The 17852-nt window shown below is 35.0% G+C and overlaps 1 protein-coding gene across 1 annotated transcript in view; it reads left to right on the top strand.

Moving 5' to 3' along the window:
* The window catches only part of LOC139979706 (complement C3-like), a 103132-nt gene that overhangs the window by 14124 nt on the left and 71156 nt on the right, over window positions 1-17852 (top strand). The window contains exons 7-13 of the mRNA XM_071990754.1: window positions 2280-2364; window positions 2836-2935; window positions 3240-3473; window positions 4977-5189; window positions 8370-8507; window positions 11166-11234; window positions 15029-15220. Of these exons, the coding sequence (XP_071846855.1) occupies window positions 2280-2364; window positions 2836-2935; window positions 3240-3473; window positions 4977-5189; window positions 8370-8507; window positions 11166-11234; window positions 15029-15220 (1031 nt within the window). The remainder of the gene's footprint in view (window positions 1-2279; window positions 2365-2835; window positions 2936-3239; window positions 3474-4976; window positions 5190-8369; window positions 8508-11165; window positions 11235-15028; window positions 15221-17852) is intronic.

The following is a 17852-nucleotide window of genomic DNA, read 5'->3' as shown; positions in this document are numbered from 1 at the left end:
CCGTCCAAGTTGAAACAGGCATGAGCTTTTTTGCGGTACTGTATGTTTCAACTATACCAAAAGTGCCATTTAAGGTTATTGAATCGAACACATGACCATTCTCCAGTTATTTGTGTTTTAATCTTATGGTGTTGTTTCTCATAGTATTTTTTGTTGTATTTTGGGGGGAAGTGAAAGTTCTAAAACATGATCTCTCAAAATAAAGTTCAGATAAAATTCAGGATAAAAATACTGCACTGTTAACTGATTTCATTGAGTCCCTTAAATTTTTGTAGAAAATATTGTATCCAAACTTGGAATACAGTTGTTGGTTAACAGCTGGTATACTTGGGCCTAATTATTTTAGACCCATTTAACAAAATCATATGGGGCCCACTTCGGGATCCAAATTTTGCTTGGACTTTTGGGCCCGAATCTTTATGAGCCAACATTATTTCTGGACCCAATTTTGGATAGTGCCATAGGGCTCTTGTGTTAACATTTACATTCTGTTGGAGTGATATGGCTCCTGACCTTGTGTGAATTTGATACTATATTTATAAGAGACTGCCATATTATATCCAATGAATTTGGTCTGATGATAATATTGGGTGATGATATATCTACTGTATAATTCCAATTACATCACAGACTACCTGTGATCCACATCCAGGAATAAGGGAATGTTTAGCCAGTCAAAACAGTACATTCAATCAAACTTGAGTGGGGTTTTAAGTAATATTGTGAAGAATTTTCTCTTTAATATAAGTTTACCATTGTCTGCCACTGGAAGATCCTTTAATGATAGTCCCACACACAGACAGCATGGAAGTTTCTGTCATGTTGTATGAACACAATGATATGATGGCACAGGTCACTTTACAAAAGTCAACCGAGCTACAATATTGCTGGTGCTATAGTCTAGTCCTGGGAGGTAAGTTGTAAAATCCTAGTAACAATACTGGGTCATTAGCGTTTAGTAATGGACTGTATCTGAACACCATGTAAAAATAATATCACAAAAATGGAAACAGATGGATCCCATATGTGTTATGGATGTGCAAGAAATGTGTTGTCTCAAGTGAATTCCAAAGCCATTTCAGGTTAACAGATGTCACATTCTGGAAACCATATCAATATCTTAAGAGGGAAGCTGGGATAGCGTCAAAACCAGTGTTAGGATGCCACTCACTGAGTATTAAGAGCCTTTATTTTGGTTTAAGTACAAAGATAAGAAAATGGCTAGACATGCGAAGACTTGAAATGTTATCATGGGCAAAGGTCTGACACAAATATAAACATTACTAAAAGGCATTAAAGACTCACCCCAAACCTCGTGCCGCCCTCTGAAAAAGTTAACATTCCGTTGCTTGCAAGTGAAGATTTTTTTCTTGTGGCTACAAAGTTCAGACAGTTATGGCAGAAATGAAACGTGATACCGTGTTATCTGGATCTGAAATGACGATTGCTGCTATATGTACACTGTGTTATTGGTATTGACCGTAGTTGCACGTGTACATTGACTGTACACTAGTGTCTAATTACCGATGGTAGCAAGCTGTGCGTGTATTTTCTGGGATTGACGGTGGTGTCTAACACTTCTGTTACACCTCATTCGAAACTAGATCAGATAACCAGCATCAGAGGTTTCTTTGGGCGCAAGTCTTCACTCACTTTAATATGGAAGACACTACTTTCAAAGACGCTACTTTCCAAGTTAACATTATTTAACCCTAACTTCATACACCCAGTCTGTTTGAAAAGTTACCATGATCTAACTCCATACACACAGTTTGTTTGAAAATTTACCATGATTTAACCCTAACTCCATACACAGAGACTATTTGATAAGTTATCATGATTGAACCCTAACTCTATACACAGTGTGTTTGAAAATTATCATGATTAACCCTAAACTATACACACAGTGTGTTTGAAAGGTTACCATGATTTAACCCTAACTCCATACACAAAGTCTGTGGGAATAAGTAAAGAATAAAGATCATATCTGGAGTGATTATTATTTTTATATATATATATATATATATATATATATATATATATATATATATATATATATATATATATATATATATTATATTTTTTTAAAGAAAAGTCCATCTAGAAACGAGGGGATTTTATGGAGAGCACTTGTATCTCTTTCAGTTATTTATTTTGAGTCAATATATATATATATATATATATATATATATATATATATATATATATATATATATATATATATATATATATATATATATAACCCTTGTTGCAACAGTTACTTGTCTTATTTAATTTAGTGCTCCCAACATTTGAAGTGAAGTTGACAACACCAGGTTACATTCTGGATGGTCAGGAGGCCGTTGATATTACTGTCAGTGCTAGGTAAATACAATTCAGATCTGCCTAATTACTTGCCAAACGATTTATTTGTTAGTTTACAAAGTCTGTTTGAGACATTAAGTACTAAAGTCAACATCAACCATTCCAAAATTATGGATTAGAAGGTAACATGCTATAAACTTGCAATTGCTATACGTACATGGAACTGAAAAGTTAAGTAATTCCTTCGTCATAGACTCAGACAGTCATGCAGCATAGGTACAATAGGCAAGTTAACACTTTAGGTTAGTCCTATATGCATTTCATATCCCCATCCACCTTCCTGCTTACCTGATTGTATTTTAAAGTTGCACTGTTTAGTTTAATTTGTATCAACTTTCCTCAGACCCCCGCCCCGCCGTTTTTTTTTTATTCAGGTCCTGTTTTAATCACACTTCCATCTATATATCAATTTATTTTGTTAAGTAGAAAATGTTATGCTTTGATGTACATTTTCATTCCTTCTGATTTCAGGTATGTGTATGATATACTGGTGCTTGGTGTGTTTTATGCCAAAGTTGGGGTTCTCGGTTTTGATGGAGAAATAGACATCAAAGTGAATAAATCTGGCCAGGTATTTATATAACTGTTGTTCAAGTTTTTTCCTGAAAGTCTTAAAATAGGTATCATAGTTATCACTCTGTGAGGTCGTTGATCTGAGCATTTTAGTTGATAAATCAGATAAGCAGTAGTAGTAGTAGAGTATTACCAAGTGTACTCAATGACTGAGCTAGCAACTTAGAACCAATGTAGTAAATAGTTAAATAGTAAATATAATATTACAGAATAGTATTAACCATATTTTGACCATAATTTCTCCATAACTCAATATCCTGCAGAATGATATAGGTTTCACAACTTTCACTCTCCACTTTCAGTGGCTGGAAAATGGTTTGGGTCATTTTCGCATCAATATGGAGGATCTAGGAGAGAACTGGTTTGCAGAGAGTGAGGGAAGGAGACTGTACGTTGAGGTATCAGTTTTGGAAAGCGCATCTGGACGCTCTGGAAATGTATCAGATATTTCAACCAAGTTTGTTCAAAGTCCTTATCAATTTAAGTTGGATAGGACTGTCCGCTGGTTTAAGAAAGGATTACCATATGAAGTCAAGGTAACTCTTTTGATATTTTTTACAGTTGTTCAGAAAATATATTTAACTAACTCTTGTGCACTTTCTAAATATTAAGCACCTATTGAGGAATATTGTTAGCCTTAAATATGTCATTTAATATTGATATACTTACTCCACTTTAAAAAAAAAATATGATAAGTTGTTTTGATTAATTCCAGGAGAAACAAAAGGAATATTTTACATGAGATAACACAATAGGATTAAATTAAGGTTGTAATGCTATACTGTATAGGATGCTGTAATGTGGATTAAATTAATATTGTAATCCTATACTACATGGGATGCTGTAATGTGGATTAAAGTAAGTTTACAGTACCAGACATAAAGCAAGTTGGACAACCAGCAGATTACAATTCATAGCTGCAAGCTAATTAAGATAAAAGCAGAGCGAAAAATATCTCTAACTTCCTGTGATTGACTCCATCTTTGATTGGGAGGGGGGGGGGGAGGGGGTAGAGGTAAACTTGTAGAAACAATACTCCATAACATTTGCTTGATTTCTGACGGCCTCTTCATATTGCAGGGCTTGGAGTTAGAGGTTTAAAGTATCCCTTAAAATTAGCATACTCAATTTGACATTTATCTGTTTTTATTCTTTCCCGAAAGCAGAAGGAATCTGTGCGATAGTGATGGCGTGTGTGTGTGCATGTACCACTTGCTTGTAAACGCTTTAACTTCAGAAGGATAACTGGGGTACATTTCATATTTAGTAAATAGGTTCCCCTGAGGTATAACTGGTTTGGGATTGTTGTTGGTATAAAAAAGGTAAAAAAATCAAGGTCTGGAAACCTTTACGGTGAAAATTCGATTATTTATATGATGAATGGCTTTTCTGTGTCACTTACTGTCATAGGATTTGGCTTTCCCTCTTTTAAAGTGGCTAAAAGTGTTTACCCATCTCACTTATGATTGTTATAGATCTGTCGTCAACATTCACATGGGTAACACCTTTGCAATGATCAAGTTATCTGGTACGGTGTTCGTGTACTTGACTTAAGGACACATTTTGCTATGTTACTATATAAATCAAGTGATTCCTTGTGCAGTATAAACTTATAGGGCAAGGAATCATTAAGCATGCTGGCTTTCTGTTTATGCACTTGTTAAAAAAAATTGATATGAAATAAGGAAGTGCTGTTTCTTGATGATTGATTTGATGATTGATTTATATTCACAACAATTTGTGGTAATAGGTCTGCATATGTATTTTAACTGTATTCGCTATACATGCAAGGTGTGACATTCTGGAGTTTATATATAAGTGAATAACATATGATAACTTTGGTTACCTCATGTAAAATTTTTAAAATATTGCAATGACAATAATTAACTGTACCACTATTTAAATTACATATTGGGTACCAGGTTTCTCAAAGCTTAGCTAGTGAGAAGCACTGTAATTTTTGGGAGGGCTGCTATATTATTGCTATGGAATATAACGACAACAATTCCCTGTGACAAAATTACCATTTCCCTTTATAGGTTGATTTAACATATCCCAATGGCAAAGCAGCTTCTAGAGTTCGTGTAGAGATGAGTGCTAAAGGTATTATCAATAATGGACAAGAACAAGTTCTGTTTGGGGAACAGAGACAAAATAGAGAACATTTACCAATGTTATCAGTTACCAACAACAGAGGACAAGTCAACTTCCGTATCTATGTCCCAAGTGATTGCCAGAGTATACAAATCCAGGTATGTAGGCAGTTATAAATACATAACATGTATGGCCATGGGGTACGTCAATTAACAAAAGAGCTGGCATGCTTTGGTACATTAAGCGATTGCCAGACAATTCAAATCCAGGTACGTAGACAGTAATAAATACATAACATTTATAGCCATTGGGTATGTCAATTAATAAAAGAGCTGGCATGCTTTGGTACATTAAGTGATTGCCAGACAATTCAAATCCAGGTATGTAGGCAGTTATAAATACATTTACATGTATAGCCATGGGGTATGTCAATTAACAAAGAGCTGGCATGCTTTGGTACATTAAATGATTGCCAGAGTATTCAAATCCAGGTATGTAGGCAGTAATAAATACATAACATTTATAGCCATGGGGTATGTCAATTAACAAACAGCTGGCATGCTTTGGTACATTAAATGATTGCCAGAGTATTCAAATCCAGGTATGTAGGCAGTAATAAATACATAACATTTATAGCCATTGGGTATGTCAATTAATAAAAGAGCTGGCATGCTTTGGTACATTAAGTGATTGCCAGACAATTCAAATCCAGGTATGTAGGCAGTTATAAATACATTTACATGTATAGCCATGGGGTATGTCAATTAACAAAGAGCTGGCATGCTTTGGTACATTAAATGATTGCCAGAGTATTCAAATCCAGGTATGTAGGCAGTAATAAATACATAACATTTATAGCCATGGGGTATGTCAATTAACAAACAGCTGGCATGCTTTGGTACATTAAATGATTGCCAGAGTATTCAAATCCAGGTATGTAGGCAGTTATAAATACATAACATTTATAGCCATTGGGTATGTCAATTAATAAAAGAGCTGGCATGCTTTGGTACATTAAATGATTGCCAGAGTATTCAAATCCAGGTATGTAGGCAGTAATAAATACATAACATTTATAGCCATTGGGTATGTCAATTAATAAAAGAGCTGGCATGCTTTGGTACATTAAATGATTGCCAGAGTATTCAAATCCAGGTATGTAGGCAGTAATAAATACATAACATTTATAGCCATTGGGTATGTCAATTAATAAAAGAGCTGGCATGCTTTGGTACATTAAGTGATTGCCAGACAATTCAAATCCAGGTATGTAGGCAGTTATAAATACATTTACATGTATAGCCATGGGGTATGTCAATTAACAAAGAGCTGGCATGCTTTGGTACATTAAATGATTGCCAGAGTATTCAAATCCAGGTATGTAGGCAGTAATAAATACATAACATTTATAGCCATGGGGTATGTCAATTAACAAACAGCTGGCATGCTTTGGTACATTAAATGATTGCCAGAGTATTCAAATCCAGGTATGTAGGCAGTAATAAATACATAACATTTATAGCCATTGGGTATGTCAATTAATAAAAGAGCTGGCATGCTTTGGTACATTAAATGATTGCCAGAGTATTCAAATCCAGGTATGTAGGCAGTAATAAATACATAACATTTATAGCCATTGGGTATGTCAATTAATAAAAGAGCTGACATGCTTTGGTACATTAAGCGATTGCCAGACAATTCAAATCCAGGTACGTAGGCAGTAATAAATACATAACATTTATAGCCATTGGGTATGTCAATTAATAAAAGAGCTGGCATGCTTTGGTACATTAAGTGATTGCCAGACAATTCAAATCCAGGTATGTAGGCAGTTATAAATACATTTACATGTATAGCCATGGGGTATGTCAATTAACAAAGAGCTGGCATGCTTTGGTACATTAAATGATTGCCAGAGTATTCAAATCCAGGTATGTAGGCAGTAATAAATACGTAACATTTATAGCCATGGGGTATGTCAATTAACAAACAGCTGGCATGCTTTGGTACATTAAATGATTGCCAGAGTATTCAAATCCAGGTATGTAGGCAGTAATAAATACATAACATTTATAGCCATTGGGTATGTCAATTAATAAAAGAGCTGGCATGCTTTGGTACATTAAATGATTGCCAGAGTATTCAAATCCAGGTATGTAGGCAGTAATAAATACATAACATTTATAGCCATTGGGTATGTCAATTAATAAAAGAGCTGACATGCTTTGGTACATTAAGCGATTGCCAGACAATTCAAATCCAGGTACGTAGGCAGTAATAAATACATAACATTTATAGCCATTGGGTATGTCAATTAATAAAAGAGCTGGCATGCTTTGGTACATTAAGTGATTGCCAGACAATTCAAATCCAGGTATGTAGGCAGTTATAAATACATTTACATGTATAGCCATGGGGTATGTCAATTAACAAAGAGCTGGCATGCTTTGGTACATTAAATGATTGCCAGAGTATTCAAATCCAGGTATGTAGGCAGTAATAAATACATAACATTTATAGCCATGGGGTATGTCAATTAACAAACAGCTGGCATGCTTTGGTACATTAAATGATTGCCAGAGTATTCAAATCCAGGTATGTAGGCAGTAATAAATACATAACATTTATAGCCATTGGGTATGTCAATTAATAAAAGAGCTGGCATGCTTTGGTACATTAAATGATTGCCAGAGTATTCAAATCCAGGTATGTAGGCAGTAATAAATACATAACATTTATAGCCATTGGGTATGTCAATTAATAAAAGAGCTGGCATGCTTTGGTACATTAAATGATTGCCAGACAATTCAAATCCAGGTATGTAGGCAGTAATAAATACAGAACATTTATAGCCATGAAGTATGTCAATTAACAAAAGGGCTGGCCTGCTTTGGTACAATTAGATTAATACATGTGGATTCATGGAAGTTAAGTCACATGTATTAATCATTTTAAAGCAATCACCAGTAGCTATGTTTAGTTTTGTGCAAATGTTACCAAGTGCTACCAGTACTCATGTGCAGACACAATACCGATTCACAAAGCTAAAAATATGTGTACAGCAAAAGCTTAAATTGACGCATGTGAAATGTTCATACTATAAAAGCCATGTACTCAGTTCGGTTATTGATTTCAAGTGTAAGCCTCCCAGAAACAGAACATAAGTCTGATAGTAACTAGAATCCATTCACTCTTGCAAGTAAAGGAACTTTTTTTGTAAATGAATCTTTCTCTGTCTATATGTTGTTCAGGAAACTAACATCATGGCTTCAGTATTATTCTACAATATGTCAAACTTACAGTCATCTTTTAATTGCGTTCTTTATCTTTACTTCTAGCTTCAAACACAGGATCATTGGTTGATCTATGCAGATGGGGCTAATCATAACGCTGATTTTCAGTTTGAAGTACAACCTTATGTTAGCCCAACTACCAGTGACTTTCTGTTGATACGGCTCACTCAAGAACTTGTGACTGTAAGCATGGCAACTAGTGTCCTCCGTTAACAAGCTTAGAGTTGTTTTTTATTCCTTGCTGAAGGCAAAAGGAATCTGTTTGATGATGTTACGTGTGAGTACATGCATGATGCCGTGCAGGCTTATAAACAATATACATCAAAAAGTACATACAGGTTAAACTTCACTCCTGGTGCATGGATCTGCCATAGTGAGTATAAGAACCAATAATGTTTCTAGAGAAAAAGAATTTGCATCCCAGGGACGCAAGCTCCCCAAAACTTATGCGTCACTTAAAAAAAAATGGGTCCCGATCGAACATCAATCGTGTTTATTGTATGACTTATTTTTACTAGTGAAGTTGTAAAGATGCGATCTTATCACTGCCTATACTTTGTGAATGTTATGCACAATATATTGGGCAGATGGTCCAGTAACTTAGCTTCGCTGATAGACACGGGCAGAATGGCCCACCCTTGTACTTCCCTATTTGCCAACTCTGTGGTACTAGCTCCATGTTTTGACCTTGCAGCGATTCCACCAAGCAACTCTTCAAAAATCTCTTTACCTAAAAGGTGCATATCTCTTGCTAAATTCCACACAATTCATACTACTACTGCATGTACATTGACCTGTTCGAACTTGGTTTTCAACTACACATACGCAAATCCCCAAAACCTCATCCAACATTTATCCTTGGCTCTTTGAAAAAAAATCATCTATACTAAAATTACAGTAGGCCTATGTGAAAAGCGTTTTATGCAATGTCGATTACAAGTATCAAACTTCAATTTTCTAAACTTTGGACGATGCGCAAATTACAGTAGTTTACACATGAACATGAGATGGAATATCCTTTAAGGATCAGAGTTGTTAGCTTCCCACACAATTCACAGGTTGTTTCAACTCATAACAATTAAAGGTGCAATTAATCTGTGAGTTCTCCAATTTTTGTTTTTAATGGGAATAGTTTGTTCAACTTCAGTTCACTTTTACGTTTTGGGCTCAATGTACAATAAATCTGAAGTAATCTTCTTTAGACTGCTTAATTATCTGTTATATACATACGACTTAACTTTGGCAGTGTTTGGAAAATACTTCACAGGGAATGATCTATGTCATGTAACTCCTCATTCATTAATAATAATTACAAAAAAGTGGTTAGTATAGGTTAACCGACGCATTAGTTAAAAGTTTGAAAGAAAATGTCCATTACCTTATATGTAAAACATCTGTGTGTCCTGTACTTCACATAGGGAGATTTTTTTTTCTGAACATTGAACAACTTTGGAGTGAAAGTTCTGTATTGAAAACCACTGAATGATATACCCACAAGAGAGTGCTTCATATAAGAGCTAGAAATCTCCAATCTGCTGGTTCTCACTTAATTCTTAGACATATTTAACTCACTTGATCTACATTACTCAGATAGATAAGTGGATGTTTGAAAAATTCATATGAATCTCAAAGCCTTCGGGTTTTGCTTATTTCATATGTCAAATATTACTCCACCTTGCTGAATGAATGAAATCTATAGCATCTTTCTGAATTAGATTAAAGGTCATTTGATGTCACTTGAAGTCACTGGAGAAAACTAATAAACTGAACATATTCAAATTCAAAACTGAAACAATATACTTGGTATGTGAATATAATGTATATATATATATAATGTATAATGAGAAGAACTACACCATTGTTTTTCGCAGTTAGTGCAATGTTATTTGATGATTCCAGATGACAAGGTGTGAACACCAAAATTCAATATAAAGCTGGAATGAACTTAAAATTTGGCAATCTCATTCAGCACTATGAGTACAATAACAAAGCTATTTTTCAATGATTAATTGAGGTATAAACAGTTTCAAGCACTACAACCTTGTAAATATATAACTCCAAGCATAAAGCTTTGATGAAATGCTATGAAGAACCATCCTGCTATCGTTGTTTTGTGGAGGTCAAAGATCATGTGAGGTCACCAGAGGTCAATAGTCCTGAAAAACTTATAAACACTATTTATTATAAAGTTAAGCTGGGTGAACATACTAATAAGTGTATAATTTCTTATTTGTGGAGTGGTAGCTCAGTGTTTAACGCCGGTGCCTTCCAATCTTTAAGTCCCCAGTTCGAGTCATTCCAAGATTAATGTATGTCGTCCAGTTACAGAGTTTTTGAAAATTGACAATTCATAATAATAGACGTTAAATATGAATCTAAGAGACTGACTTCGGTCAGCTTGCGGCTTTAAGCCAATGAGGCTTGTTAGTGAGACATATACATATGTTATCTGTGGCGGTCAAATGCCAATTGTGATCAAACTCAAAAATCTTGCATGCAATGTTACAGGTAAGGCTGTCATAGAGAAGAATCACTAACCAGTTGTTGGTGTTCTGGTATGGTACTCTACTAGAGCTCAGTTCTTGATTACATATGAAACATAGTTGCTTAACCCAAGCTCTTACAAAATGGTGTATTGAATTAAGGGTTTTGACCTAAACTTGCCAGGTGACAAGATGACCATGAGGGCTGTATAAAAGGTTACATGGTAAGAAACAATTTGTTGTTCTGTAGACTATGTATGGTTGTCTAGTGTGCGTTTTGTAATCTTGGATGATTTCACAATTAACTGTAATTTCAGAGAGAGTAGGTTGCATATAATTCTTTGTATTTTGCCCATAGGTTAATTCAGATTTGTACGTAGAAGCACTGGTTGAGACCAATGATGTTGCTCCACACTTAGCGTACTATGTAAGTTTCCACGTTTTCTTGAATGTTTTTATCTGTATATATTGTAAGATATCTAACAATATCTAGATGAAAATACAGTAAGCACTGTTATAACCATTTAAAGTGAAATAATAAATTTAGCAATGTGTTATCTTGCTGATGGATAAAGGGAACATGATGGAATGTGAGCCAAATGTTAAGAAGTTACTGATGAATATAGGGAACAAGATGGAATGTGAGTCACATGTTAAGATCTAACTGATGGTTATAAAGAACAGAATGGAATGTGAACTATATGTTAGGATGTTACTTACTGATGGATACATAGAACAGGATTGCATGTGATTATTTGAGCCATATGTTAAGATCTTGCAGACAGATATAGGGAACATGATGGAATGTGAGCCACATGTTAAGATGTTACTGATGAATATAGGGAACAAGATGAAATGTGAGTCACATGTTAAGATCTAACTGATGGTTATAAAGAACAGAATGGAATGTGAACTATATGTTAGGATGTTACTTACTGATGGATACATGGAACAGGATGGCATGTGATTATTTGAGCCATATGTTAAGATCTTGCAGACAGATATAGGGAACATGATGGAATGTGAGCCACATGTTCAGATCTAACTGATGGATACAGGGAACAGGATGGAATGTGAGTTATATGTTAGGATGTAAATGATGGATATAGGGAACAGGATGGAATGTGAACCACATGTTAAGATCTAGCTGATGGATATAGGGAACAGGATGGAATGTGAGCCATATGTTAAGATGTTACTGATGGATATAGGGAACAGGATGGAATGTGCTTATGTGAGCCATATGTTAAGATCTTGCAGATAGATATAGGGAACAGGATGGAACGTGAGCCACATGTTAAGATCTATCTGATGGATATAGGGAACGGGATGGAATGTGAGCCATCAGTTAAGATGTTACTGATGGATAAAGGGAACAAGATGAAATGTGATTATGTGAGCCATATGTTAAGATCTTGCAGATAGATATAGGGAACATGATATGGAATATGAGCCACATGTTAAGATCTAAGTGATAGGTATAGGGAACAGAATGGCATGTGAGCCAAATGTTAAGAGGTTACTGATGGATATAGGGAACGACATGGAATGTGGTTATGTGAGCCATATGTTAAAGATCTTGCGAATGGATAAAGGGAACAGGATGGAATGTGAGCCATATTTTAAGATCTAACTGATAGATAAAGGGATAAGGATGGAATGTGATTATGTGAGCCATATGTTGAGGTCTAACTGATTGATACAAGGAGCATGATGGAATGTGATTATGTGAGCCATATGTTAAGATCTTGCTGATGGATATAGGGAGCAGGTTAAAAGGTTAGTCACATGTTAAGATCTTACTGATGGATATAGGGAACAGGATGGAATGTGAACCATTTTTTAATATCTTACTGATGGATATAGGGTACAGGATGGAATGTGGTTGAAATAACACGCAAGGCACCTTTAATGTTCTATTGAAAGCGATATATGAGAGTTATTAGCAGAGTACATCTTTAGAGTATAATATATATATAAGTGTTTATAAAATCATTACAAAAACTAAAGTCAAAGCATATACCCTGTTGAGATATTAAGTATAATATTTGATTATTTATTTTGAAAAGTGGATTTTGCTGTGATATTCTATGCAAATAATAAACTACACTAACAACTATACATACACCTATAGCTGTTGCTTCATTCTAGTCGTATGTGTTTCACTATAATAATTCAAAAGAGAACAAAGGAAGGGTTATGATCTTATGATTGTATTTACAGATGGACAGTGTTATGTATTGCGGTTAATGACATGCAACATATAGTGCAATCTCTTCTTCCAAGTTAAATGACAGATTTGATTCCATGTCAAAATGGAATCCTATGTGATATGTGACTCTGATGCTTGTGTGTATTTGACGTGATTAGTGGCAAACCTTAATCATTCATGTACTTTTAGAGTATAAACTTTAACAGATTTTATTATTCGATCCATTTTAATTGAAATAAACAGAATATATTTAGTGTGGTATTGTGTGTGTGTCTCTCGGTGTGTTTATGTTAAAACTAGGAATTTAAACATGATTTGTCATGATGAACAGCTTGTAACAATTGCATATATTTGATATGCACATTAGTGAGATCGTAGTTTCTGCTGTATTTTAGTTTATGCCAAATGTCATTTGAAGCTATATGCACTGACAAAACTTATTCATGTTTAAATTAAAGTTTTCTCTTGTAAGTATGTAGAGTAATAGTTACATACTTAATCTAAAATAGAGGTCAATAGTAAAAGTCTAAAACTAACACTTATAAACAAGCTAAATAATGAATACCAGTTCTGGTGAATCTTATGGGTGGTTGATATACACCTATCTAAAATATTATGGTTGATGGAGGTCAACAGATATTTGATGTTCATTAATGCTAAAGTTGGTAAATTGTATTTTTATTCTTTCATTTTGCAAAAGGCTCAGTCAAATCAGATTTGATAGGTAACTTATGAAGTACGTACCACAGAGAAGTTCTAGTAATTATTGCAAATAGGAAAATGCTACAGGACACCTGTTGTGTCAGTAAGATGTTCAAATATGTACGAATTGTAACGAAATTAGGACATGTAGCTTTAATTCATCCATTGATAGTTACTGGTAAATGTGTTAATGACATAAGTAATCCATCCAAGCCTATTTAATAAAGAAATAACTAAAGCACGGCCGTGCATAGTCTTGGCAAGTCGTTTGTAATACTCTTTTTCTAGCGTGCAAACTGTACAGAATCCGTGTCAGCCTACCACGAATGTGCTGGAACACCGTATTTTACATGCTCGAGGATCTGTCACATACAAAAGTCTTGGACTTTTCTCCAAAGTGGGGCGAGAACTTATGTAAATCACAAAATCTGTATTTTTGTTATAAAATTGCTAGTTATGTGAGATCATGTTTCTTCCACATCAATTAGCGACCGTCTCGCAGTGTACAAAACAATCTAAGGCCAAGTGGTTGTTCACTGCGGGAGGCAGGGCTTGAATAAACATTTTGGGGAAGTTGGCCCAATTGGCAACCCTAATTGGCTTCTTCGCTTTTCCGAAGCAAATCTGCCAAAATCAAGGGAAAACATAAGATAGTTTGGAGGAAATGTGCAAGACCCTAGTATTAATTTAAAGCGTTGCCGCATGCGTTCTCTGTGCGATACAGCAAACAAATATGGGAAATAGCTTTTTGACAAAAAGGAATGGTACACTAGGTTGTACACACTAGGGTCTTTACAAGATTAGGCTGTTCATCATCTATTTTTCTTGATAACACAGGAAGGCTTTTCATGCTTGACATAAGAACATTTTGGCATAATAATATATTGTAAGATGCATATTAGTGATTTACTTGTTTGGTTCAAGAAATGAGTATTACAAGTCCCTCTACAATAGTTTTAGCTTTTTAACTCACTCCTGGTCAATTACACTACATTATATACACTCATGGCAAGAAATTTTATAGCCCCTGTGTTGTCTGGTTGAGAATAAAGAGTGTGAATAGTATGTCGAACATAAGACACAATCTGCTCGAACAACATCCAACCTACCAAGTTCATAAACTTGAGGATTATGTTTTCGTAGTGTGTCGAGCGAAGTGTCAGACTGAAGTTGATGGAAGGGTTCTATTATTATTATAATTGTCCTTTAAATTGTCATTATCATCTACTGCATGGCTTATAGACCTCCTACCATAACATATCAGAGATTAAATAAATAATAAAATAGTACTTTTGATCCCATGACAGGTGATGACAAAAGGCCGCATTGTCCACGCGGGTCTAGTGAACAGTCCCATTGATAACTTACATGGATTTAGAATACCTGTGTCATATGACATGGTACCATCTGTCCGCATCGTTGCCTATTATATCAACCAACATGGGCATGTTATAGCTGATTCTCTGTGGATTGAGATTCAAAAAGTCTGTGAGAATCATGTGAGTACCCTCTTGTAAATTTTTAGCCCCATTGCTGCAGCCAATGAATCTGGTGCCATAGCAGAGCGATGAATTGATGGATGGCTATTGACATACAAACACACAAATAAACGCCACCACCATTACATCATCACCATAGATCACTGCTAATATTAGTGCTAAGGCAAACAAGAGTAAGTGAGAGTTGAATGAATATAATCTATAACACACACAAAACACATGGAATGGTGTTCTTTCAAGCAGGCCTTGACAAATACAGTCGCCAACTTGAATTTTAGCTTTGGCGAATAGAAAATGCACTACGCTCAACAGTTTGGCGAGTGGCTCGTGGGCTAGTGAAACCCAATAAAAGCAAGGCTATCGGTACAAAAAAATCGCAGAATGATGAACGCAGTACCTTGGCGAACTTGAAGCATGTTAAGGTGTAAACCGTTATCTGCAAATGTATTATGTACACGAAGGTTTCATGTGCGGAGATTGTTCACAAACTTCACGGAGCAATTATAAATATATACAGAGAAGGCAATTCTAATATAACAATTTGTTTCAGGGAACGGTTTGAGCTTACACAGAACGTAATGTGTTTTAAAGGCATTCATAAATATGTTGTGTTTATATGTTAATTTCTCTACCAATTAAAAAAAGTTAACTGAACATCGATATCACAACGGTTTGTTTATGCGCAGGGAACCCCTAAACAGTAGAGTATAGTACTAGCGCCTTAGTAGACAACTAAGAGTAAACATATGGACATTACCATCTGAAATTTAGATATAAGAGCATTAAGTTACTGTAATAAAAAACTTTTAACAAGTTGTAACCCCTTTATTCCAAGTTTCGCGATGTTAAAACTAAAATAAAGTTTATGACACAAGACCCCTTTAGATTTGATCTGAAGAAAGCCCAAGATACACGATTATCTGTCGTTTTGGTAAAACATTTAAGACGACAAAGCATGGAACAACATTAGGATAAATAAGTCGCTTTGATTTAGGCAGTATAATGAAGTAATAGCAATATTTTTCGAACACCAATCTGCAGCTAAAGGACAAAATACATAATTGGGAAAATGTACGAAGTCGCGCTAATCGAGTAGCCGTTCAAATTATCAGTGAGGTACTGTATAGGACTCGCACACACGTAACTACTGTATAGTATATGCTTTATAATAGAGGAGCCCTAATGTAACGGAAGACAAGCTATCTTTGTAGGTATGTAGCAGATGTTATTTTTAATTGCTTGAGACACCACAGTAGGCCCCTTTGCCAATTTATGATCCTGCGACATTGTTTACTTTGTTCATCACTTACCTTTGGTGGAAAAAGTTAAATTTCATACTGCACAGAAAGATAATTTCCAATGTACAGTAAAGTAGCACCATTTTTCTGTCAAGTGCCTAAACTTTGTTCACAGAAAGTATTGATGTTGTTGATCTGTACTATGGAGACTTGAACAGTGATCATAGTGGCGAGTGAATTTAGTGTGTTGGCCAACAGAGATTAGGAGTGACAAATAAAAAAAAAAGTGCTTTTTGGTTGCAGTTCAAACGTGGTATGTAGCTCCCCCTTGGTGAGAGCATGGATGCTATCAAAATTGGTGGATGTCAAACGAAATATGAAACATTTCAAACCTGATAACCCTTGAAGTAAGGGTTTGAAGATTGTCCTACTAAGTACATATGATCCACATTATTGAGTCCAAGAACTCTATTTTTTTTCTGTGAAGGTCAAAGGACGTTTGAGGTCTGAACAGGTCAAAGGCTTAGAACTTTGTAACCATGTACCTAAACCTCAATGAGAGCATCTGTGTTGAAGTTCATTGTACCTTAATATGCAGGTCTGAAAACCATGTAGACATAACCGCAAAAGTAATGCTTCGATAATGAACTTCTTACTTGATAGGTAGGTCCACATTTGTGCAAATATCTTGTTGATCAGCAATGGTCAACACATTAGAATGTTTGTTGTAGTGTTTAGAATGTCCTCATACAAAGTGTGGCAATGAATCACTAAGTCAACTGGCTTTCTGGTTAAAGTAACCAACTTCAGCTAGCCGAAAGTACTTGCAGTTCTTCATGAGGTAAGTGAAATGAATATATTTCTTTTGTGTACAAATTTCTATATTTAATTTCTAAATATACCACATAAATGTCCAAGGGTTTAGTTTAACTTTATGATTGGTAAAGAGTTGGCAGAAATCAAAGTGGACACATTGTGGCAAAATTAATCTGACAAACCAAGGTGCTAATGTAACCTTTATCAAATTTGCTAGTGGTCCTTCTTACTTGATAGGTATTGTCTTTCAAACAAACACAAATTATTTTAACAGTGTTCTTTTCTACAGCTCATAAGAGTTGGTGTTCTATTTGAAAAAGAAATGGCATCAATTGATCGAGATGCTCTTGTGAGCACTGACTTATTTCTAATCGCAAATATATGCAATCATTACCATAAGCAACAAGTAAATATTAGTTTAATCTGACTGCTGACATGATAATTAGAGTACGTTCAATTGAATTTGATAACAGCAGAGAAATAGCATCTCTCCATATATTTACCAAAACAGAACTGTTGGTGTGTCTCCATTACCCTCTGAAATAACCCTCTATTACTGTAAGAAATAAGTATGGATG

This window comes from Apostichopus japonicus, chromosome 14, assembly GCF_037975245.1.
Source record: "Apostichopus japonicus isolate 1M-3 chromosome 14, ASM3797524v1, whole genome shotgun sequence".
Lineage (NCBI taxonomy): Eukaryota > Metazoa > Echinodermata > Holothuroidea > Aspidochirotida > Stichopodidae > Apostichopus > Apostichopus japonicus.
This window is presented reverse-complemented; position numbering and strand designations above follow the sequence as displayed.